At 57.2% G+C, this 22,896-nt stretch overlaps 3 protein-coding genes across 3 annotated transcripts; all 3 read right to left on the minus strand.

Moving 5' to 3' along the window:
- Nucleotides 1–266: 266 nt before the first annotated feature.
- Cist1 (colon, intestine and stomach enriched 1) lies at nt 267–3,490 on the minus strand. Its single transcript, XM_057753051.1, has 4 exons — nt 3,403–3,490; nt 1,541–1,918; nt 480–640; nt 267–390 (listed from the first exon to the last, which is right to left on the minus strand). Exons 1-4 carry the CDS (start codon nt 3,488–3,490, stop codon nt 343–345), a joined length of 675 nt encoding a protein of 224 aa, XP_057609034.1. The 3' UTR covers nt 267–342.
- A 947-nt stretch (nt 3,491–4,437) lies between these two features.
- On the minus strand, nt 4,438–13,503 carry Iqcn (IQ motif containing N). The gene is made up of 3 exons (XM_057753132.1): nt 11,113–13,503; nt 10,129–11,073; nt 4,438–5,403 (listed from the first exon to the last, which is right to left on the minus strand). Exons 1-3 carry the CDS (start codon nt 13,501–13,503, stop codon nt 4,438–4,440), a joined length of 4,302 nt encoding a protein of 1,433 aa, XP_057609115.1.
- A 7,363-nt stretch (nt 13,504–20,866) lies between these two features.
- Nucleotides 20,867–22,601, minus strand: Jund (JunD proto-oncogene, AP-1 transcription factor subunit). Its single transcript, XM_057752441.1, has one exon. It carries the CDS (start codon nt 22,479–22,481, stop codon nt 21,456–21,458), a length of 1,026 nt encoding a protein of 341 aa, XP_057608424.1. The 5' UTR covers nt 22,482–22,601; the 3' UTR covers nt 20,867–21,455.
- Nucleotides 22,602–22,896: the final 295 nt, after the last annotated feature.

Here is a 22,896-nt window from a genome sequence, read left to right on the forward strand (position 1 = left end):
CTGAGTTATCTCTCCAGCTCCCCAATTTTTTTCTTTTATTAAGACAGTGTCTCATGTAGCCCAGGCTGGTCTCAACCCCCCTATGTAGCCTAGGGTGGACTTGAACACCTGACCCTGCTGTCTCTACCTCCCAAGTGCTGGGGTGATGGGTGTACCCCGTCACCCCTGGATTGACTTGATCTTTGAGTTGAGGACTAGATGTGTGGGCCAAACTGTCCTGAAACTCCTGGGCTCAAGCCATCCTCCTGCCGCAGGCTCCTCCCCAGGTCAGTGCAGTGGGGACTTTCCCGGCCACCGCTTTTCCCAGGTGTTATCCCCACCCCATCTCCAGGCCTCTGAGAGTCAGGACTGTAGGTGGTCGGCAAATGGCAGCCTCTGGCTCACGCTGCCCTAGAAGAGGAACAGGCATGGGTTAGCATTGAACACCACAGGGCTTTACTGAGGTGAATGTCTAATGAGAAGCTGCCCGCCCCTCTCACCATGGATACTGTGTCCAGATTCTGAAAAGCTGCTGCATCTCGGTTACAGTGTCTCACGGCAGTGAGCACAGAGCCGACCAGCAAGACAGACACAAGCAGACAGACAGCGATCACCACGCCCGGGTTCCTGTGTGCTGTGGGGATCCACAGGCTGTCTGCATCTGGGGAGAGGAAAGGGTCAGCCCTAGCCAAAGCCACGCCCCCAGCCCCTCGCTGGGGGATTCCTGGCAGGGGCTCCACTCCTGAGGTACACTCCAGGGCCTGTGCTATTACTTTATAAATAAATACATAATTTCATGTGGGGTGTTCTTTTTTCATTTGTTTTTCTTTTTTTTCTTTTCTTTTTCTTTTTTTTAAAATATTTACTTATTATGTATACAACATTCTGCCTCCATGTATGCTGACACACCAGAAGAGGGCGCCAGATCTCATTACAGATGGTTGTGACCCATCATGTGGTTGCTGGGAATTGAACTCACGACCTGTGGAAGAACAGCCAGTCCTCTTAACCACTGAGCCATCTCTCCAGCCCTCTTTTTTGTTTTTTGAGACAGGATTTCTCTGTGTAAAGTCCTGACTGTCCTGGAACTAGCTCTTGTAGATCAGGCTGGCCTCAAACTCACTGAGATCCTCTGTCTCCCAAGTGTTGGGATTAAAGGCATGCACCACCTCCACCTGACTTGTTTTTCTTTTTTTAAGATGGGACCCACCATGTGGCCCAGGTTGATCTCAAACTTGAGGTAATCCTCCTGCCGCCTTCTCCAGGTGTTAGGAATACAGGAATGGGGGCTGGAGAGATGGCTCAGAGGATAAGAGCATTGCCTGCTCTTCCAAAGGTCCCGAGTTCAATTCCCAGCAACCACATGGTGGCTCACAACCATCTGTGATGAGGTCTGGCGCCCTCTTCTGGCCAGCAGGCGTACATGCAGGCAGAACACTGAATTCTATGAACAGAAGGGTTGAAGTGGACCCACACACTCCCAGGTCTGTGTCGCCCCCTGCTGACTGGTGCCAGAATTGCAGCCACGTTCCAGCCACTTTCCCCCAGGCCTTCCACTCACCCTGGCTAGGGCTGGACACGGTAGGTGAACCTTGTGGAAGCAAGCTCGTGAATTGGGATATGGTGGTCGGCTCGGAACCTGGGAAGCCAGAGCTGGGGAGAGAGGCTGTTTCTGGTTCTGGGGAGGCTGAGCCTGAGTTTGCTCCTGTGGAGCCGGAGCTGGAGTCTGGAGTGGATGTCACTTCCAGATTCAGGGAGTTGGAGGAGACCGATGTGGACTCTGAACTTGAGGTGGAGGAGACAGATGTGGACTCTGCACTTGAGGTGGAGGAGACAGTCTTGAACTCTGCACTTGAGGTGAAGGAGACAGTCGTGGACTCTGGACTTGTGGCAGGTGATTCTGTTCCTTCTGTTTCCCAGAATGCTGAAAAGGCAACACCTGGGGGGTGGGGGAGATGGAGGTAGGTGGGGCAGTGGTGGCAGAGACAGGCAGAGCTCTGTGAGTTCGAGGCCAGCCTGGTCTACAGAGCTAGTTCCAGGTCAGGCTCCAAAGCTACAGAAAAACCCTGTCTCAAAAAAACCAAACAACCCAAACCAAAAAACAAGGAGGGTGTTTATCAAGCTTAGGGTAGCAGGGGGAGGTGGTCTGCTCATGGTTTGATCTCAGTCCTGCTCAGCTTTGAAAGCCTTTCTTTTCCTCTTCTCTTCTTCTCTCTCTCTCGTGTTTGTTGTTTTGTTTTGTTTTTTTGGTTTGATCTGCCTGATGCTCAGATCTGGGCCGGAGTGCCACCTGTTAGGCACTGACTGTGACTCCCACTTTACAGAAGCGGGAAACTGAGTCTCAGCTCGATTCCTCAGGAGCAGGTACCACCCCATCCAGGTTTCTAGAGCTCTGAGAACTGGGGAACTCTGATCTATACTAGGATTTGAATTCTGCCCCAAATGCTGATCACAAACTCTACCATTGAGACACACCCCAGCCCCTGCCAATCCCAGCAATCAGCTCTTTGACCCACACGCTGTGTCTTGAGGCTCCCTGGTTAACATCCCATCCCTGGAGTTCAGAGACCATGGAAAGAGTTCCTGATCCACCCTCTACTACGACTTCCTTCCCAGATCCTGGTGGCTCCAACCAGGTGTGCGGGGCACAAGGTCACTCATGGTGGCTTTGCCCCTCCCATGCCCTTTCTTCCCACGATGATCGCTGTTTCCTCCTAGCCTCACCCCACACAGTAGATATGAGGAAACAAGGTCTCTGTGCTGCCCCGAGTGTGGGGAGCAGCGCTGAGCTGAGTCCTCGCACTCCTCAATCTCCCTGGCCGAAAAGCCTCTAGGAGTGTGAGTCGCCTCTGGGAAATCTCTGGGAAAGTGAAGTTGGCTCAAGCCCCATAGCCGACCCCAATCCAAACCGGAACTCTGAAGGAAATTAAGGTCCTGGGTGAACTGAAGAAACCAGAGACTTTAGAGGGGGCGGCAAACACCGAGCCTATTAAATACCTAGCATTGAGCAGGTCTCACGGTTTACTTGAAAGTAACACACAGAGTAGGGCTGTTCTGGGCAGTGTGCCTGGCATCGGACTTTCCCTCAGTCTCCAAAATGGAAGTCTGGCGGGTGCCAATCCCTGTCAATCGACCCTAATAAAGTCGTCCACAGGTTGGAGTCGGCCCGGCTTCCAGGGATATATGTGGGACTTTTGGAAATGAAACCATCACCTATAATAAACTCAACCGACCCCTTGCCCTTCCCACTACCGGGGGTGGGGGCGTCCTCACTGAAGTGTCAGGGAGGACACTGGCCTGTGTCCCAGCTCAGATGTCCCTCGGGGGTGGGTACCAACCCTGCTCGTGTCTGGGAGGGTCCGAGCCCAGTGCCCCCAGCCCCGCTGTCTCCCGGAGTCACGCCATTTTCCTCCACCAACTTACCTGTGACTACAAGGACGACAGAGGAGTCTCTGGGTCTCACTAGCAGCAGCACGGCCAGCGCCAGCGGCAGTAGCCCGGAACCCGCCATTCCCGCCGAGCGCCCAGGCTGCAGGTGCGCGGCCAGGTGGTAGCTCGCCCGCGCGCCCCCTACCGGCGAGAGCGGGGTGCGCAGGGCGCTGGGTTCCCTTCCCACCCTCCCTCGGCACACACACCCTGTCCCCAGACATTCTGGCACAGGCCTTCTACAGTCGCCCCAAACCTGAGCTGAAAACCCTTGTCTCTGGCTGCCAGGATCCTCCAGACTGGGGCTGAGGATGCCTCTGTCTCTCCGGCTCACCTCACCGGTCGATACAAGTAGGACCTTCTAGCGGTTTCAGAAGGAGGTACTCTCCTGTACACTTGAGCTGAGGAAGTCAAAGTGGGTTGGGCCTGGCCAGGCACGTTCTCACTGTTTGGTTGTTGATCTTTGTTTCTGAGATATGGTCTCACCATATATCCCAGGCTGGCCGAAAACTCCTGAGTCTCCTGCCCCCACCACTGGTGCTGAGGTGACAGGTGTGTGCCATCACACCCAGCCAGACACAGGAGTGTGTGTGTTTGTGTGCATGTGTGTGTGTGTGCTATGTGTGTATGCATATGTTATATATGTGTGCTTTGTGTGTGTGTGTGTGTGTGTGTGTGTGTGAGACCTGGGAGCGTCAGTTCTTCCTGTCATGGGGAAGACAGGTTTAATAGCAAGCACCTTTATAGGAGGGGTCATCTTGCTAACCCCAGATAAGCCACGCCATTATCCATGTGACACACGAGATTCCACGCTAGTGACCTGTACACCCTGGAAAATAACTGAGGTTCCCCAACCCTGGCTGCAGATCCCACAGGGGCTGGAGCCGCTGGGACTCAAGCCTCCGGCACGCGCTAGACTTTCCCGTTGTGTGTTAACTCAAGACACGTGACCAGGGCAGGCTGTAGTGCACTGTATTCATAAGAGCCACAGGACACCATGGCCACCAAGAGTCTCTGCCCACAGCCAAGCTCCTAGACACCAGGCCAGTGCAAAGAGTAAGCCCTCGAGGTACGACGTGGAGTCTCTCTGGAGATGTTCCACGGGCCTCCTGTCCCCAAGAGGGCATCCGTGGTGAGGCAGCTGCGTGTATAATGTCCCCTCCATGTGGCCTGAACCATCTTGGCTGCAGACTGTTGCTGGCTCAGCCGGCGGCGGGTCCGGTAGCCCTTCCAGGCCGCCTGAATGAGGGTGGCCGCTCTGTGCTGCTGGCTGAGCAGGGGGCACTGAGCAGGGGGCACTGCCCAGCGAGAGCCAGACTGGCCTGAGATGCCCTGGCCAAAGCCCTGCACCACGCGAGTAGACAGTGTGTGGCCACACACGTGGCAGGTGCGCGGCTGGGACCCCACGAGCATCACGACACTGGGAGGACTCGCCACCCGAGGACCCAGGGCCTGGCAGACACTGCAGACATTGGGCTGACAGGACAGGAAGCAGCGGTGCTCAGAGCTGTTCCTGGTGTCAGAGGTCCCCTGGGCTCTGCCACGGTGCTCAGGCCACATCGTAGGGAGCAACACCTGGTGGGCCCGGTCACGGCGAGCGCAGTAGCCACGCCAGGCTGCCTGGATGACGGTGGTGGCCCTGAGCAGCCTCGCCAGGTTTCGTCGCACACGGTAGCCGCGCCACGTAGCTTGGATGATGGTGGCCCACTGATGCCACAGCTTCACAGTGCGGCGCACCAAGTAGCCACGTGCACAGGCCTGGATGGTGACTACAGCCTCGAGGACAACTTTCTCCATGGCGCGAATTGATACCAGCAGCTCAGCTGAGGGTTTGTGGTCCAGCGCTGCCTCTGCCCCCGAGGGGTCCCAGGACCTGTAGCCCCTGCTGGGATGCCACGGGCCTTGGGGTGGCCCAGCACTTGCCGCGGCTCTGGCCGATACGTTGGGGACTTTGGAATTCCATGACTGGCCAGCAGCCAGGCCAGCATCCACGGGGCCCTGGGGTACAGTGAGGGGTGGGGATACCTTATTATGGCCAGTTTTAGGGTGTGTGTAGGCATGGGGGTTGTGACCGTGGCATGTGTAGGCATGGGAGACCGGACCAAAGCCAATTTGGGGAGTCTGGCTGTGGGCTGTGGTTCGGGCCTGGCTTGTTTTGGGCATTGTGATATACTGAAGTCTGTGGCCATAGAGCATGGTGGGGACTTTTCGGGGACCCTTATCAAAACTAGTTTTAGGGACTGTGACATGATATTTGTAGCCATGCGGTGCAGTGGGGACTTGGGAGCCCCCATCATAGCCAACTCCAGGGCCCATAACAAAAGTGGGCTTCTGACCTGGGTGTGTGATAAGGGTCAGACCTGTTCCTGGCTGGCCCGAGTGTACGGTGTCGTGGGCAGCCTCATCAAGAAGGGGTCTCCGGGAGCCATTTGGTGACATTCCGTGAACTCCTGTGGGTGCTTTCTGTCCCCTCCCATCTCCCACCGTGGGTGACCCTGAGGACTGCTCGTGACTCTCTGATGACAGCTGAGATGCTGGCTTCAGTGGGCTACTGAAGGGTAGCAGTCTGCCCATGGAACCTTCTAGAAGTTCTGAGACAAGGCTGCCTTGGATGGAGCGGGAGGACGTTCTAGCGGCGGTGTGGCGCTGGGATTCTCCCATCTGGGAGACACCGGAAGCCCTATTTTTAGTTGGAGGTGCTAAGTTAGTCCCCCCTGAGCTCTGGAGAATGCTGGGGTCTCCTGCACGGACCTCTGACTCCGGTGGCCATTTGGCTGTGCCAGCAATGCCAGAACTCAGCTGTGGTGGCACAGGAATCACATTGGAAGCTGGAGGTAGGCTTGAACTGCCAACCACAGGGGCCCCCTGCAGGCTCGGGTGCCCAGAAGCAGGGTGGATGCTGGGAGGACCACCGCTGCTTTCTGAGGATAAGGGCTGAACAGAGGTGATGCTGTTGGCTTTGGGGTGCTCACCTAAACTTGGGGCCTGTACAGGAACTGGGGTGATACGGCTAGCTCGGCTGGGAGACTCCTTTGCCAAGGCCACTTGGTCTCTGAGAACATTTTCAGCTGCCAAAGCCGCAAGTTCATGGCTCTCACCTCCCGTGGTGCCAAGGACCGTCCTTGGGATGATTTCGAGACCTTCAGATTTGACAGGGTCTATGCCAGACTCCAGGGTCCAGGACACCGTATCATCGACTTCTCTTAGCTTCGGCAAGGTCAGGTTATCAACACCCACAAGCTTTGTCATCCCAGGGTCTTGGCTAAATTGTGAGGCACTTAACAAAACTCTGGGCAAGTGTTGTTGGTCCCGGGCCACTCTCTGGACTTCTGGGACACTGGCCAGGCTGATGACATGGGGTGAAAGGAAGGGAACCCAGGAGCCCTCTCCAGCCTGTGCTGCTTGATATGGCCGTGGACTGATGCCTGCCAGCATGGATGCTGGAGCCACAGAGCCCAGGGGCATGCTAGGACCTGTCCCATTGACCACACTACCTGGGTGTGGGTTTGGAGAATGGGACCTTGGCAAAGGTTTCTCCTTACTACCACTGGTCTCTTGAGGGTGACTAGGGGCCATGCCAGTGACCACAGAACCAGGTAGGAGGTTGAGGGCCACATCACCGGCCATAGCATCTTGGTAGGGTCTCCGAATCTCACCGCTAACCACTGATTCTAGAGGTAGATTCTGGGCCTTGACACCCACCATGGATTCTGAGGGGACACTCTTTCCTATGCCCCTGATCACAGACCCTTGAGGAAGGCTGAGAGCCTCACTTTCAACCACAGGCTTGGGGACCAGCACGTTTCCATCTACGGAACCCTGGACCAAAGCCCCACCCACAGGAGCCGCCGCTGCATCTGAAAAGACCACAGCTGCATACCGGCAGCCGGGAGAGGCCACGGTGGCCACAGAGAGGAGCTGAGGGTCTACACAGGTCTGAGGGACGCTGGTGCCCAGCTGGGGTGGGAAGAATTCGGATGGCAGCACAGCCGGGCATGGGCCCTGGCCCACACCTGTAGTCACGACAGCCATGGGGGTTGGGTTCTCCTTCTGGCACATACTCAGCAACAGTCCCGTAGCCACAGGCCCCTGGGGCATCCCTGGAGCTATGCCCCTGAACCAAGTCTGACATGGGACACTAGCCCCTAAGGCCAGGCCACCATCCTCTGCAGGCGCCATGGGCTGAACTACCGGACCTGGAGGCCCCTTGCTAGCCTGTGTCGGCTCAGAGTGGACGGTGGCATCCTGAGGGCTGGCCTGGCCTCTGTTTTTTTTGTCTCCTGAGCTGTCGCAGACTCCTAGATAGGGCTGGCCTAACCTGGTCACACACGGAGAGGGCATGGAGGGCTGGCTCTGAGCTGCACTGCTGACCTCACGTGCACACTGCTGGGGGCCCAGAGCTGACTTGCTGTTCCCACGACCCACACCACACACCACAGTGGGCGGCAGCAGGCTCAGGGTTCCCAAGGCGGCCACAGATGTCTGCACAAGATTAGAGCACAGTCTGGGAGCCAGAAGTGGGGAGCTCAGACTGGGGGTCACCCTGTTGGACAGAGGCATCTGGAGCATCCCAGGGACCAGACCGCTGGCTGAGGTTGGCTGCCTGAGGGCTGGGGATGCTCTGTCAGCCACGGATGCATGGGTTAGGGTTGGGGACATAACACTAACCACAAAAGGCTGAGCTAGGCTTGCAGACACGCTGGGGGGCATGGATGGTTGTACAAAGTTTGGGGTTACAATCGTGGCCAAACAAGGTTGGGTGAAATTTGATGGCAGGCTGTAGGGCATAAATGGTTGGAAAAAGTTCGGGGATACCTCGGTGGCTACAGATGTCTGAGCTGAGTTTGGAGACCCTGCACCCTGTACAGGCATGGGAGAGGATCCAGGAGGTGGCCAGCTGTTCACAGGGGACTGAGTGACACTTGGGGCCACGCGGGTAGTGGCACACAGCTGGGCCTGGTTTGAAGCTACACCACTGTTCACTGCCTGGTTGCCTAAGGCCACTACACTAGTACCAGGTGCCTGGGTAAAGTCTGGGGGTACCCCAGAGGCCAGATGTGGTTGGGTATAGATTGGGGACCCTCCACAGTACAGAAATGGCTGATTAAAATTTGTGGGTAACTCATAATATATCAGTGGTTCTCTCAGCGTCGGGGATACCCCAGTGTCCATAGATGGCTGGGCTAAAGCTGGGAACACCTTAGCGGCCACAGGTGGATGGTTCAGTCTTGGGACCACCCCAGTGTCCATGGATGCCTGGGCCAGGCTTGGGGACACAGAACTGGACTTTGCAGGCTGGGGAGAGCTAGGACACAGTCCCGTAGCTTCTAATGGTTGACTGTGGCATGGGGATTCATCACTGGCTTCAGGTGCCTGGCCAGGGCTTGGGGCTCTCCCATCAGCCAGTGTGTCCGGGGGAAGGGGAGGATCCAGCTGAGTGTGGACCTGGCGACTCCTACCCCAGGGAGCAGCTGTGTCCCAGGACAAGGCCTCCATCAGGTCCCTAGTGCTGTACTCGGATCCACTATCTGAGTCCAAGTGAACATTCAGGGCCAGGCTGGTGCTATGGAGGAGGGACCCAAGTTCCAGGGGTGGCGGTTGGGACGGGGGTTCCGCCTGCTGAGAACCCACTAGCCCTCGTTCCAGCTGCCCCTGGGGCTTGTGCCTCACCTCCCTGGACTCTTTCAGTACTGACTGCGGGCCCTCCTGCAAGTCACCTTCCCTGCAACCTTCCAGAACTTCGGAAGGAGTCAAGCTGGGTGGCAAGGAGGGACTGCCTGAGCCGCCGCTCTGCAGGGAGCTGTGAGAGCCGCTGCTGTTCTGGCAGTGGGCAGCTGAACCCCTGGGGTAGCTCTTGGCTAACACCATCTGTGGGTGCTGTGGGAACGTGGCTAGTAACTCATCCAGAAGGGACAGGTGATGGCCAGTGGCCTGACCCTGGGGACAGGATGGGGTCAAGGACACTTGGGGATGCCTCTCCTGTTTTGGGGTGGACGTGCAGGAGATTTTTTGTGATTTAGAATTTACGCCATCAATCTCTTCATCTGTTATGTTCCTCACTATGGTGACCATTTTCTTATGGCCCAGTGGTGATACTAGTCTATGACCCAACTGCCTGACGGTCTGCCTGGGTGAGGAACTGCATCTCTTGACTCTGCAAGAGCATTGGCCACAGGGAGACATCTTGTGTGTCCCCAGGTTCGCACACTGACACTCACTGCCCTGACAGGGGGCGGGGAGCCACTGGGACGTGGGGTGTTTCCCACCACCCACACCACTTGAATGCTTGCTGGCCACCACGCCGCCCTGTCGGTTCGACGCCCATGGGTAGGACACCCTGCTGGCCACAGGTGGCTGGGAGCTTGGAGCTGTGCTGCTAGCCACTGACGGCTGCTCACTGCTTGGGCCTGCACCGTTAGCAACAAGTGGCTGCCATGGACAAAGAGGTGGCTGTTGGGAAGGTCGCTTGGGGACATGGGGACCCTCACCACATGCCATGGGGTCAAGATCCAATGGCCTCAGGTACAGACCAGAAGAGTATCCCAAATCCCTCTCCTGGGACAGTGGAGGACACTGATAAGTGCTGGTGACCATCCCTCCAGAAAAGGAGCCTATGGGGGGCTGTGGCAAACAGGGTGACCCCTCCAATGTAGTCCCATCCCCTTCCTCCCACAGGACCCCGTCACGTTGCCCCCAGGACAAGCCCTTCCATAGTAGCCTGACCTTGCTACACCGTGCTCGGACAGGGCCCAGCGCAGGTCCCCATGCAACTGACAGACTCCCGCTGCAAGCCACCTCCACTGGGGCAGGCGCCGTGGTCATCCGGCTTCCCACTGTTTTCGAGGTGGCCTTGGGGAGGAAGGTGCCTGTCCTCTGGGCCATCTGGGCCAGGGATTGAGTGAAAACAGCTCCCAGCTCACCCTGGCACAGTGCCTGGCTGAGTGTGGCCCTCTCATCTTCTGTCAAGGCCTTGCACAGGATCTCAGCCAGCTTGCCCTGTGTGGCCTTGCTGAGTTCTGGACGCAGCTCACCACGGGACAGGGCCCGGGACAGGGAGATGCCCAGTTCACCCCATGACAGTGCCTTCATCAGTGCCATTCCCAGCATGCCTTGAGGCAGGGCCTTGACCACAGAAGGCCCTAAGACTTCCCGGGACAGAGCCTGGCTCAGTGCTGTCCTTACTTCTCCCTGCGAAAGTGTCTTGGCCAGGAGTGTCCGCAGGTCCTCGGTGGAGCCCAGCATGGTCACCAAGTCTGCACACAAGGATGCAATGGACGCCGCCAGGTCTTCATGGCAGGACACTGCCTGGCTGGGCATAGGGGGTGGAGGTGGGGTCCGTGCCTGTCCGCTGTCACCCCAGGATTCTCCATTGCACACAGGGTGTCCAGAGGGAGTCAGCAGAGGTACCTGCACACCTTGGGTATCTGTGGCCACTGAGCGTGGGTTCTGCATGGCCTTGTTTTGTACGTGGCTTTGGAGCTGGGGCTGGGTCATGCTCTTGTCATCTGGCTTGGCATGGGGTCCAGTGTTGAGTGTTCCAAAATACTGCCAGAACTGGACAGATGGCTTGGATGTGCTCAGGAGTGGCTGTGACTGGGCCTTACCGCTGAGGTCAGTGGCAGGGTGGGCAGCCAAGAGGCACTTGGCTGTTTCGGAGGCCAGTTGGGCCTGAGACTGAGCCTTCACCAGCCCCATGGGCAGATGGGCCTGGGACGGAACCCTGGCCAGACATGTGATGAGCTGGGCCAGGGATGGGGCCTTACTGAGCTTACTCGGGGGACACACCTGGCACGTGGCCTTGGTGACTTTGGTGTTTGTGGTCTTTGTGTGCCCAGCAGGTGGAGGCGGCTGCAATGAGTTTTTCATGGGGTGAAAGTACTGGGAAGTGGAGGCAGGCGGACATGTGTTTGGGTATCCTTCAGGGGGGACAAAGGTCAGCCCCAGGGAGCGTGCCTGAGGGGAGCCTGCGGCTGGACATGACATGGTCAGAGGAGCTCGGGCCGTGGAACTGTTCTGTTCACCAGCAGGGTGGAGCTGGGTTGTGAGTGACATCAGGTGCGCGGCCAGGGGCGAGGAGGACAGGGCAGCAGAGGGACCTACGGGTGAGCACTGTCCCTCAGGTAGGCCCGTGGCCAGCCCAGGTGACAAACATGACTGCGATACGGCTTTAGAAAGGGGTGAGGCTGGCAGGGACCCGGGGTGGCCAGGGAGTGGCTGGGCTTGGGAGGTAGCCTTGGTCAGGGGGACAGCCAGCTGGGCCTGGGACAGGGTCACGGTCACCTCTTCAGGCATATACACCCTGGAGTGCACCTTCACAACCTCTGCCTTCTGCTGGGTCTGAGTCAAGGGTCTGCTCCTGTCTCCTGCCACTTTTGTCCAAGACAGAGCCCTGGCTACAATGGCCATGTTAGTCTTGGGAGCTGCTTCCTTCTTGGGGGCCCTTGGGGGCCCAGGCTTCATCTTCTCTACTTCCAATGGAGACTTGGCTGCAAGTTTAGGGGCTACAGTGCCTAGATGTCCGTGGGGTCCACACCTGCCCTTCTCCTCAGCCAAGTATGCCTGAGAAGTCACCTTGACGACCGCAGTGGTCTGCTTGGTGCTCACGGTGACCTTGGCCTTTGGGCTGCTCAGGTGAACCTGGGATGGGGTGTTGGGAATTCCAGCAACCACTGAAGTTTGGGGTGAACCCTTGGGACTTGAGGCTGTCACTGTAGGGACCAGACACAGGGTCCTGAGCACAGCAGCCACAGAGCGTATCTGAGCTGGGGTCTTGGTTATCATGGCTGCCAGGCGAGTCTGAGGCGAGAGTTTGGCTGTAGGGCTTGGCTGGGAGGGGGCTTTGGATGAAGAAGATGCCGCACACGTCTGAGGTTGACTTCTGGTCACTGAACGCATCTGGGGTGAAGTCTTTGCCATCACGGGACCAGAGCCAGTCTGAAGTGGGCCCCTATTGACAGAAGCCCCTAGGCGTGGTGAGGCCTTGACTGTGGAGGTCACACCAGATCCTGGGGGCTGTGCCCTGGCCATGGGGACCACAGAGCGCACCTGGGGTGGAGTGCTAGAGAATGAAGGGTTGGGTCGTACATGAGCCAGGGGCCTGGTCTCCGGGGAGGTCGGGCAGCTTGGTGGCTGCATCTTCATGACTGTCCCTGGGGATGTGGGGTAGGTCTGCAGTGGACCCTTGGGTGCTGTGGCCACTGGGCACACCTTGGTAGGAGTTTTGTTGACCGGATACATATGCAGTGGGGCCTTGGGGACATCTGCTTCAATGTGGACCTGGGTCTGGGTTTTCAGGGTTGCATGGATGGCCTGGCCATATCTCGCGGACGCTGCTGACTCTGGGGTCCCCGACTTGATGGTCTTGGAAGCCACGTGCCTGCTCTTCATGCTGTCCCCTTCCAAGTGCCTGACGAGACAGGAGCTCCTGACAGACTTGGTCAACATGCAGGGTGGATATTTGGGACCTGTGAATCTTCCAGTCACAGGCTGCTGTGGCATGAGGCCACCCCTGGGGGCTCCACCGGCACAGGGACCTGCTGCTGTGCTGTGTGAAGGGACCAGGTTGTCGGAGGACGGGAACTGAGTCTCCTTGCTCACCATGACTGGCGGCTGGTCCTCCGGGGCACAGAAGCGCACCTGCTGTGGAGGGTGGTAGGGGATGTTGTCCTCCTCTTCCTTCTTAGCTTTCCTTACGGTCAGCTTGTTGGAGCGCATCAGCCGGCGTGTGCTGAAGCGGCGCCAGGCCTCCTGGATAGCCTTGGCCGCTGTCATCTGTGAGATCAGCTTCTGCCGCAGCCGGTAGCCCTTCCAGTTGGCTTGGATGACGGTGGCCGCCCGCGAGATCATCATGTCCATTTCATCTACCAGGATGTTCTTGAAGGCCTGGCTCTCCACCACGGCCCTCAGGTGGGGCACCTGCCGTGATGGTGGTGCTGCTGGCTCCCTCGGCAGACAGGACTCACTCTGGGTCTGAGGAGATGGCTTGGCCACTTTCTCTTGGTGAACAGGGGCTGCTGGCTGGGGCCGGGGGAGGCTTGGGCCACTCGATGACTTGCAGCTTGGGAACAGGAGTGGGGCTGCCGGCTGCATCGACGCCATTCCTGAGCGGAGAGGCAGAGCCTGGGGGGGGGTAGGGGGAGATGGGCAGACAGACGAACAGACAGGTGAGTGGTGGGTGGATGGAGAGCTAGTGGGGGTGGGGTGCGTGTGGAGGGGTGGTAGAAGGAAGCGTGGGTGAGCAGCAGGGACGCGTGGTGGTCACTGAGGGGGAAGCTGAGGAGTACAATCTGGAGATATCCGTGGATTACAGGTGCAGAGAAAGCGATAGAGACCCAGCAGCCCTTGGACCTTTAATCTGGGCATGAGAGGCTACTCCTCAGGGCAGGCTCAGCCGTCTCCTTACCTTGGAGGTCATAGAGTTGGAAAGGAGCAGAAGGTGTAATCCTGGAAGCCGGCCTGTAAGAGGAGGCCGTCTTCAGTTCTTCATTCCAAGAAATGTGCACAGCAGTGCTCTGGGCTGGTTCTGTTAGAAATACCAACGGCGGGAGGAATATGAGCTCAGATCGTGAAAGCATGGAGTCGGGAGGACCGTGCGGGGGCAGGACGGGAGGCAGGATGGAGGAAGGAAACCCACAGGAAGGGGTGCCTGGCAGTTAACACCTGGGCTTATATAACAGGGGTTAGGAGGGTCCCAGGACACATGAGAAGTGGGGGAGAGGAAGGGGCCCGTGTCTTTATTGTCTAGAAGGACAAGAACAGAGCCACACGTCCAGGGCACATGCATGTAGCCGGAAGTGCAGTCCACAGGAGCAGGATGGCTCAGTGTGGGGAGTAACTCTGCCAAGCTGGATGAGCCAGAATGGGAGGAGATAACCAACCCTTGCCAGTCACCTTCTGCCTTCTGCACATCCACAAATTAATACATGTCAATCAAAAAAAAATAGGCCAGGGGCTGGAGAGATGGCTCAGTGGTTAGCAGTGCTGTGGCTCTTGCAGAGGACCTGGGCTCGGTTCCCAGCGCCCATATGATTCACAGCCGTCTGAAACTCCAGTCTTAGCAGACATGATGCCCTCTTCTGGCCTCAGTAGGCACTGAGCACACGTGTGGTGGTCATACACACGGGGAAAGCATTTATACACATAAAAAAGGGAAAAGAAGACCAGCCCTGGTGACGCACCTTCAGTCCTACCACACAGGAAGCAGAAGCAGGTGAATCTCTGCAAGTTCAAGACCAGCCTGGGCTGCAGAGCACAACCTTGTCTGATTCCATTTCACCACCACATATGCGCCTTTGAAATATTTATTTTTGTGTTTAGAGACAGGGTTTCTCTGTGTAGCCTTGGCTATCCTGGAACTCCACCACCCAGTTAAAATTTATTTTTATTTTATGTGCATTGGTGTTTTGCCTGTATGTATGTTTGTGTGAGGATGTCAGATCTTGTAGTTACAGTTGTGAGCATCCATGTGGGTACTGGGAATTGAACCCAGCCGGGTCCTCTGGAAGAGCAGCCAGTGCTCTTAACCACTGAGCCATCTCTGCAGCCCCAAACATGCAGTCTAAATGCAAAGGGTTGGGGGTGCTGGATATTAATGGAGACAAATATACCACCCAAAGGGCTTGAGTTCTCAGGCTGTCACAGCCGTGTCCACAGAAAAGACACAAAGTGGCAACAAACTCATCTGCCCTCAACAGCAAACCACAGAGAAGCAAAGCCGCAGTGCTGAAGACCAATTCGCAGTCACAGGTGGAGGCTTTAACTCACTCTTCTCTGTGAGACAGGCTTCTCTGTGTAGCCCTGGCTGCCCTGGAACTCGCTCTATGGATCAGGCTGACCTCAAACTCACAGAGATCCACCTGCCTCTGCCTCCTGAGTGCTGGGATTAAAGGCATGAGCCACCACATCTGACTATAATGTTTTAAAAATAGTTTTATGCCAGGTGGTGGTGGCGCATGCCTTTAATCCCAGCACTCGGGAGGCAGAGGCAGGCGGATCTCTGTGAGTTCGAGACCAGCCTGGTCTACAAGAGCTAGTTCCAGGACAGGCTCCAAAGCTACAGAGAAACCATGTCTTGAAAAAAATGAAAAATAAAAAAGTTTTACATGCATGTCCAGGAGCATGCTTGTGGGATGCGTGCGCATGCTTCAGTTACAGGCGCATGCAACCGCTCAGGTTGTTCTGTGGTACTAGGACCAAAGCCTGAGCCCCCACCCTACCTTCTGTTGGTTTTAGTTTTGTAGGTTATTTCATCTATGAGTGTTTCTGTGTGTGTCTGTACTGTGTGTGTGCAATGTCTGGAGGTCAGAAGAGGATATCGGGTCCCCAGGGTGGGAGTTAGAGATGGCTGTGCGCCCTATGTGGGTGCAGGGAAAGCAGTAGGGGCTATGAGCTACCGAGTCATCTCTCCAGCCCCTTTTAGCATTTGATTTCATTAAAAATTATTTTTAGTGTTATGTGTGTGTGTGTGTGTGTGCACTGAACAGTTTAACTTGACACAAGCTCAACTCACCAGAGAGGAGGGAATCTTTTTTTTTTTTTTAAGATTTTATTTATTTATTATGTATACAACATTCTGCCTCCATGTATGCCTGCAGTCCAGAAGAGGGCGCCAGATCTCATTACAGATGGTTGTGAGCCACCATGCGGTTGCTGGGAATTGAACTCAGGTCCTCTGGAAGAACAGTCAATGCTCTTAACCACTGAGCCATCTCTCCAGCCCGAGAGGAGGGAATCTTAACTGAGAAAAAGTCCTAGTGAGGTCGAGCTGTAGGCCAGCCTGGGGGAATTTTCTTTTCTTTTTTGGTTTTTCGAGACAGGGTTTCTCTGTGGTTTTGGAGCCTGTCCTGGAACTAGCTCTTGTAGACCAGTCTGGTCTCGAACTCACAGAGATCCGCCTGCCTCTGCCTCCCGAGTGCTGGGATTAAAGGCGTGCGCCACCACCGCCCTGCGGGAATTTTCTTAATTAGTGATTGATGACCCCTCCATGGCCTCTGCCCAGCTCCTGCCTCCAGGTTCCTGCCCTGGGTGAGTTCCTGCCCTGACCTCCTTCAGTGATGAACAGAGGTGTGGACGCCTAAGCAAAGCAGACATTTGCCTTCCCATTTTCTTCGGGCATGGAGTTTCACAGAAACGCTAGGCCCACGCCATGAGCACACAGGTGCCCTTGGAAGACTGGAGAGAGCTCCTGCAGCCACCTGACGTGGGCACTGGAGACCACTTGGGTCCTCTTAAACGGCATGTAGAGGGGGCTTTAAAAGGCCTCTTTGTCATTATTAGAGCAGACAGCGCTGGCGTGCAGCTCAGCCTTCCAGCACATGCTAGCCGTACACAGGTATGCATGCAGCTGATCTTATCCTGAGCACGCCCAGAAAAAGGCTGGCTGTGTGGAGTAAGACTGATCTCTGAGACTGAGGCCAGCCTTGCCCACAGAGCAAGTTCTCAAAAACAGCAACAGCAACGACCAGACAGACGCCAAGACTCATGGTTATAAACCAGTGCTGACGACCTGGGACAGCTGGCTACCTTGCTTGATGAATCACTGAGCCAGAGGCCAGTGAGACCCTGTCTCGAAAAACAATAAGGGGGCAGGCATGTGATAACACCTTTGGTCCCTGAACTCGGGAGGCAGAGGCAGGTGGATCTCTGTGAGTTCGAGGTCAGCCTGGCAGACACAATGTCACCCTGTCTGCCAAAAGCAAAAGAAAAGAAACTGAGTCAAAGAAGTGGGGTTTACCTGTCCACACTCACTGCAGCGTCCACAGCAGAGCCCGGCTCACTAAGTCCAGTCAGCAGGGTGACTTCCAGGCCTCACCTTAGGGACAGGTTCTAGGGGTGTCCTCAGACCTGGAGCAGTCACGGTGACCCCCAGGCCCTCAAGACACCCCTGGCTTCAACATTGAGCCAGCACGGGGTCAGCAACTGAGCCCCCATCCTGTGTGCTCTGCAACCCAAACCCCAGACCACTCATCTGTCTGTACAGGACACTTCTGAGACACCTCAGCATACTGGGGGGCTGTCAGCAGGCTCACAATCAGTAATTGTCACTACAGCTGGTGACATGCATGTCACAACTGCACAGGGAAAGTGAGTTTGGACACTGGGAACTGGAAAGCAGCAGCTAGCACTGTCCCCTGGGTGGCAGAGCCTCAAAGCCTCAGTGAATGTATGAGAGGGTTCCCTCTCTAAGACCCCATAAAATCAGGCATGTTGGTGTCTGAGGCAGGAAGATTGTCACGAGTTCCAGGACAGCTTGGTGGTGGTGCAAGCCTCTCAGCCCAGCACACAGGAGGCGGGGCAGGAGGCTAAGAAATTCATGCTCGTAGCTCGAAAGATGGCTCCGAGGTTAAGAGAATTGGCTGCTTTTCCAGGGATCCTGTGTTCAATTGTCAGGATCCACATGGTGGCTCACAACCACCTGTGATGAGATCTGGCGCCCTCTTCTGGCAGAATACTCACATAAAATAATCTTTAAAAAAAAAAAATCATGGTCATCCTCACATAGTGAGTTCAAGGCTAGCCTGAGCTATATGAGACCCTACGTTTTAAAAAGGCCTCCATGTGACCCGAGACGTGACGAGAGCACAGGAGGAAACTGAGGAACAGAACTGTGGGGTGAAGAAGGAATGGAAGGCTCCAGGGCAGGCTGGGACAGTTGTGAGCACATCTGTTTCCTTGTTAGTCACACAGGGCAAGCACACCTCATCTTAGCTCACAAAGTACCATCAAGGTTTGGGGGACCCCAAACTGTCTCTGAGGAGCTGAGCTCCCACAGCCCAGACACATGGTCTTGGCAAGAGCAGGGAGACAAAGTGGCACCCCACCAACCCACTCACCTGTCCCCAGAGCTGAAGCCACCAGCCCCACTGGCCAGCCTTGGGACCCTGGGACACAAATGTCTTTATGACTCATAGCTGAGTTCCGGCCAATCCCCAGCAGAGTGTAGGGGAAGGTTCTAGAAGGCAGACTGGGGCCCCCAGACAGGACAGGTGCTGAGAAGCCTCTATGGTTACAGCCTATACCAAAACGTAGGGTTCTGAGCATAGAGGTGACCCCCAACCTCTCCCCTTCTTGTGTCCGGACAGAGGCCTTTCACCCAGGTATCTGCTGGACCCACAAGCTATCCTAGAGACATCCCTGTGGGACACGGAGGACAAACGTGAGGCCTCTTATTGCCCACGGCAGCCATCCCAGCCCCTGGGAGTCTGTGGGAGGGTACCAGAGAGTCCCAGGCCAGCCTGGGCTACATAGCGAGGTCCTGTGTAGAAACAAACAAAAACCCACAAAACAGAAAACAAAAACAAAGAAGTGGGCACGGACTGTGAGCCACGGCTCTGGGAAGGGCAGGTGGAGTGAGGCCAAGGTTTCAGGCCACCTCCCCAGTCTGGGCTAGCACCAAATGTCCAACGTCAGCCACAGCGGCACAGGCCAAGGCTGACACACACCTTGGCCTGTGCACAGCAGCTCAAGCCAGAACCACTTAGCCTGCCAGGGAAAGGGCTGCGGGTTCCCGCCTGCGTGCAAGGGGCACACCCGTGCCTGTCCCCGCTTCTCTCTGACCATGAGCTGTTCTGAACACTTCTGGTGGGCTTGGTATGTCTCCTTGGAAGTTTGGTAAGGCGGCCTTAGTCTGCATGACAGATTGGGAAACTGAGGCTCAGAGAGAGAGGAGTACTTGAGTTGCTGACCCCCCCTGCTCTGAAGTGCTGGGTGCTTTGAAGTAGGGCTTCCCAGTGCAGCCCCGGTTGGCCTGGGACAGTCCTCCTGCGTCTGCATCCTGGGGACTTGAATCACAGGTTGCAGTCCCCAGCGGCTCACAGCTGGCTAGAAAAGAAAGCTCCCAACATCAACATCATCAGTGGCTGCGGTGGTGGCGCACGCCTTTAATCTCAGCACTCAGGAAGCAGAGGCAGGCGGATCTGTTTGAGGACAGCCAGGTCTGCAGAGTGACACCTTGTCTCAAACAACAGGACAAATCTTTATGAAGACCCAGATCTCATCCAGCACTGCAAAGGCAAGAAAACAAAGCAGACTTCCTGGCCTGCATCCCAGCATTCCAAAGGCCAAGGGAGAGTTCAGATTCCTACTGTGTCTGTGTGATAGGAATCCAAGCCTCCCTTCTCTGTAATGGGGGACAGACACACTAATCTTGGTCCATTCTGAAAGAGATGGGGGGAGGACACTCCCATTTCACAGTCTACAAGACCCACAGAGGAAGTGTGACCCATGGCTGCAAGCCACAGCATGGTACCCAAGCTGGAACTCTAGAGCGTGGGTGCAGGAGAATGCCCCGCATGGATGAAGCCCTGGCTCCATCCCCCACTACATAACCTGGGTCAGGAAACCTCAGCTCAAGTTCCTTTTTCATTACCGCCCTTTGTTTTTCTAGACAGGGTCTCATTCTGTAGCCCAGGCTGTACAGGACTGAAAAGCCCCCCACCTCAGCCTGAAAAGGCTGGGCAACAGGCCAGCACCACCAAGCTGGACTTACAAAACAGTTCTGCTCAGGGAGAAGAGGAGAGAAAGCCCCTCTTCCGTAGCCAAGGGGGGCAAATACCCCAGGGGCTCGCAAGGCCGGCTTCGGACAGTCTCCCACTAGGACTTTCCATGGTATCTTAGCACCCACTGACACCCTAGGGGGTGGGGCTGAGGTGAAGGAGGACCTTGCCTAAAATGCTCTAGGTCCTAGCCTGTCTTCAACATTGCAAATAAACATTCAAGCTAATGCCTTTAACCGCAGCATTCAGGAGGCAGAGACAGTGTCAGCTCCAGGCCCGCTTCTACATATGGTCTACATAGCAAGTTCCAGGACAGCCAGAACTACATAGAATGACCCTGTCTAAGGAAAAAAAAAATGCTGTGTGACTCAAGTCAGGTGTTCAGTATCGCTAAGCATTGTTTCCTCAAACGGGAGAACAGGTGGTGAAGGGGGCGTGTCGAGGAGATATTTAAAAGCACCTCCATGATTCTAAGGCGCCACTTTTCTCCTAATCTTGAACAGAAGGCTGTGGGCCTGAGGTACCCCTGAAACCAATAACGGCAAATAAAAACTGCTACTGAACGCAGACTGCGAGACCAGAATCACTCCGCATGGCGCAGCCTCCCAAACACCAGGATGGAAATGGAGGCCGAAGATCGGGAGAACTGAGGCCCCAAGGATAAGGCGAGCGTGCGTGCACCCCTTCCTCCCTCTTTTCATTTCACCCCCTCTTCCCAAAAGGATTGACCAGCTAAATTGCGAGACTAGCCCAGGAGCCCAGTTCTGATGACACCTGAACCAGAGCCGACAGCCTGCACCTAGGTGGCGCTCGCCGCGCAGACCTGCAGTCCCGGCCCGCGCCCACGCCACGCTCCCGCCTCGCCGGGGAGTGGGGGGCGGGAAGGAGCTGAAGGGGGGGGATGGGAGCGGGCCAGGCCCTGCCCACCACCGGCCTCGGCGGGGGAAGAAGGAGGCGGACAGCCAAGCTGGCGTAACGAAGACTTTACTGAAAACACAAAACCTGCGAACCAAGGATTACGGAACAGGAATGTGGACTCGTAGCAAAACAAAACCAAACAAAAAGAGAGGGACAAGTGTCGGGAGGAGGGAGGGGGAAGAGAGGGGAAGGAAGGGGAAAGGGAGGCTTTTTTTTTTTTAATCTTCTTCCCGTTTCTTTAAAAAACCAACACAAGGAAACACACACGCAACACGCAACCAACGTTTGTTCCCGAGTAGAAACATAAATAGGGCGGAATCGGACACTCCCGTTCTCTCTTCCAAAAGGAAAAAAAAAATTAAAATTAAAAAAAAAAAAGGAAAGAAAGGCAGAGCGTGAGGCTGCGCGCCCCTCGGAGCCCCTCCTCGGCGGCACAAAGGGGCGGCCGGGGCACGGGCTTGTGCAACACGCGCGGGGTTGGGGAAACAGAGGTGGCGCGAGGGCGGGGGCTGTGCGCTCGGGGTCCCCACCCGGAGTTAAGGGGGATCCAGCTTGTCGAGTCCGGGGGCGCCGAGTCTCGGAGGAGTCCTGGGCGCCCCCCCACCGCAGCGAGTTCGCGCATGCGCCCCGCGCTCAGGCTCAGTACGCGGGGACCTGGTGCTGGGGCAGCAGCTGGCAGCCGCTGTTGACGTGGCTGAGGACTTTCTGTTTGAGCTGCGCCACCTGCTCGCGCAGCAGGCTGGCGGTGGACGCCAGCTCGGTGTTCTGGCTTTTGAGGGTCTTGACTTTCTCCTCCAGGCGCGAGATACGCTCCAGCTTGCGCTTGCGGCACTTGGAGGCGGCGATGCGGTTGCGCAGCCTCTTGCGCTCCGCCTTGATACGTTCCTGCGTGTCCATGTCGATGGGCGACAGCGGAGGGCTGTCGCCGAAGCTCGGGACGTCCGGCACTGTCTGCGGCTCGTCCTTGAGCGCAGCCAGGCGCGGTGGATGCGGAGGTGGCGGCGGCCCGAGCGCTCCGGGGGGCGGCGGGAAGGACACTGGATCCGCGGCGAAGGCCACGTTGGCCGCGCCCCCAGGGGGCCCGGCGCCACCCGCGAAGCTGCTCAGGTTGGCGTAGACGGGGGTCTCCGTGGCTCCAGGAGTGGCCGCCAGGTCCCCGGGCGCGGGGGGCGCGGTGGCCCCTGATGTGGCCGCGGTGGCCGCGCCCAGCTGGCTCTGCTTGTGTAGGTCCTCCAGCGCCTTGACGAAGCCTTCAGCGAACTCCTGCTCCTCGCTGGCCGCCACCTTCGGGTAGAGAAACTGCGTGCTGGTCGGGGTTGTGGTCACCAGCCCGTTGGATTGGATGATCAGCCTCTCCAGCTCCGGCGACGCGAGCTTGAGTAGCCCAAGGTCCGGCGACGCCAGCAGCCCGTCGGGGGCGCCGTCGGAGCGCAGCGCGGAAGGTGCAGTGGCCGACCCGGGCTTCAATCCTGCCGCTCCCTGCTCCGCCAGGCTGAGCGTCAGCGCGTCTTTCTTCAGCATGCTGCTCGTCGGGGGCGCCCCGGGGAACGCGCGGCCCGGGGGCGCGAAGCCACCACCGCCGGGGGCCCCAGCAGTACCGGCGACGCTCGATGCACCCGCAGCCAGGCCGCTCAGCGCCTCCTCTCCGTAGAAGGGCGTTTCCATCCCCGCCTCCCCCGCCGCGCTCGGCCCCGGGGCGGGGGGAGTGGCCGCGGCCTCCCCGGGGGGCCCCGTGCGCCCCCCAGTCCGCTGCCCGTGCTGCCCGGCTCTGCTGCCGGCCGCTCTGCCCCGCGACGACCGCGCGCACCCTTATAACCTCGGCCCCCACGATGAGCTCACCGCCCCCGTTCGCCATTGGCTCGAGGTGACGTCGTAGATTTGCATAAGGGGGCGGGGGTCCGGACGCCCTCGCTCCGTGGCTGCTGCGGCCGCTGTTGCCACGGGCGACGCTCGCTACAATGCACAACAGCGCGCTGCATTGTGGGTTGACGTCATGGGGGTGGGACTGAACGCGGCCTGGCCGGGTCACCACGCCCAGCGTGGAGTGCTGGACTCAGTATCTGTCCTGGTCTCTCTTCCC

Source organism: Chionomys nivalis, chromosome 20, assembly GCF_950005125.1.
Source record: "Chionomys nivalis chromosome 20, mChiNiv1.1, whole genome shotgun sequence".
NCBI lineage: Eukaryota > Metazoa > Chordata > Mammalia > Rodentia > Cricetidae > Chionomys > Chionomys nivalis.

Bases quoted from the DNA above. Each gene is read 5' to 3' on its own strand.
- Jund (XM_057752441.1), bottom strand. From the start codon at position 22,481: ATGGAAACGCCCTTCTACGGAGAGGAGGCGCTGAGCGGCCTGGCTGCG.
- Iqcn (XM_057753132.1), bottom strand. From the start codon at position 13,503: ATGGCGTCGATGCAGCCGGCAGCCCCACTCCTGTTCCCAAGCTGCAAG. The intron at 11,074-11,112 runs GCCCATCTGCCC...GCTCAGTCTCAG, and splicing joins TGGCCAGGGTTCCGTCCCAG to GCCCAACTGGCCTCCGAAAC. The intron at 5,404-10,128 runs GTCAGGCTACTA...ACTGTACCCCAG, and splicing joins TCCGAGCACGGTGTAGCAAG to GGCCCCGTGGATGCTGGCCT.
- Cist1 (XM_057753051.1), bottom strand. From the start codon at position 3,490: ATGGCGGGTTCCGGGCTACTGCCGCTGGCGCTGGCCGTGCTGCTGCTA. The intron at 641-1,540 runs GTGAGTGGAAGG...TCCTCTCCCCAG, and splicing joins CGTGTCCAGCCCTAGCCAGG to ATGCAGACAGCCTGTGGATC. The intron at 391-479 runs GTGAGAGGGGCG...TTCCTCTTCTAG, and splicing joins ATCTGGACACAGTATCCATG to GGCAGCGTGAGCCAGAGGCT.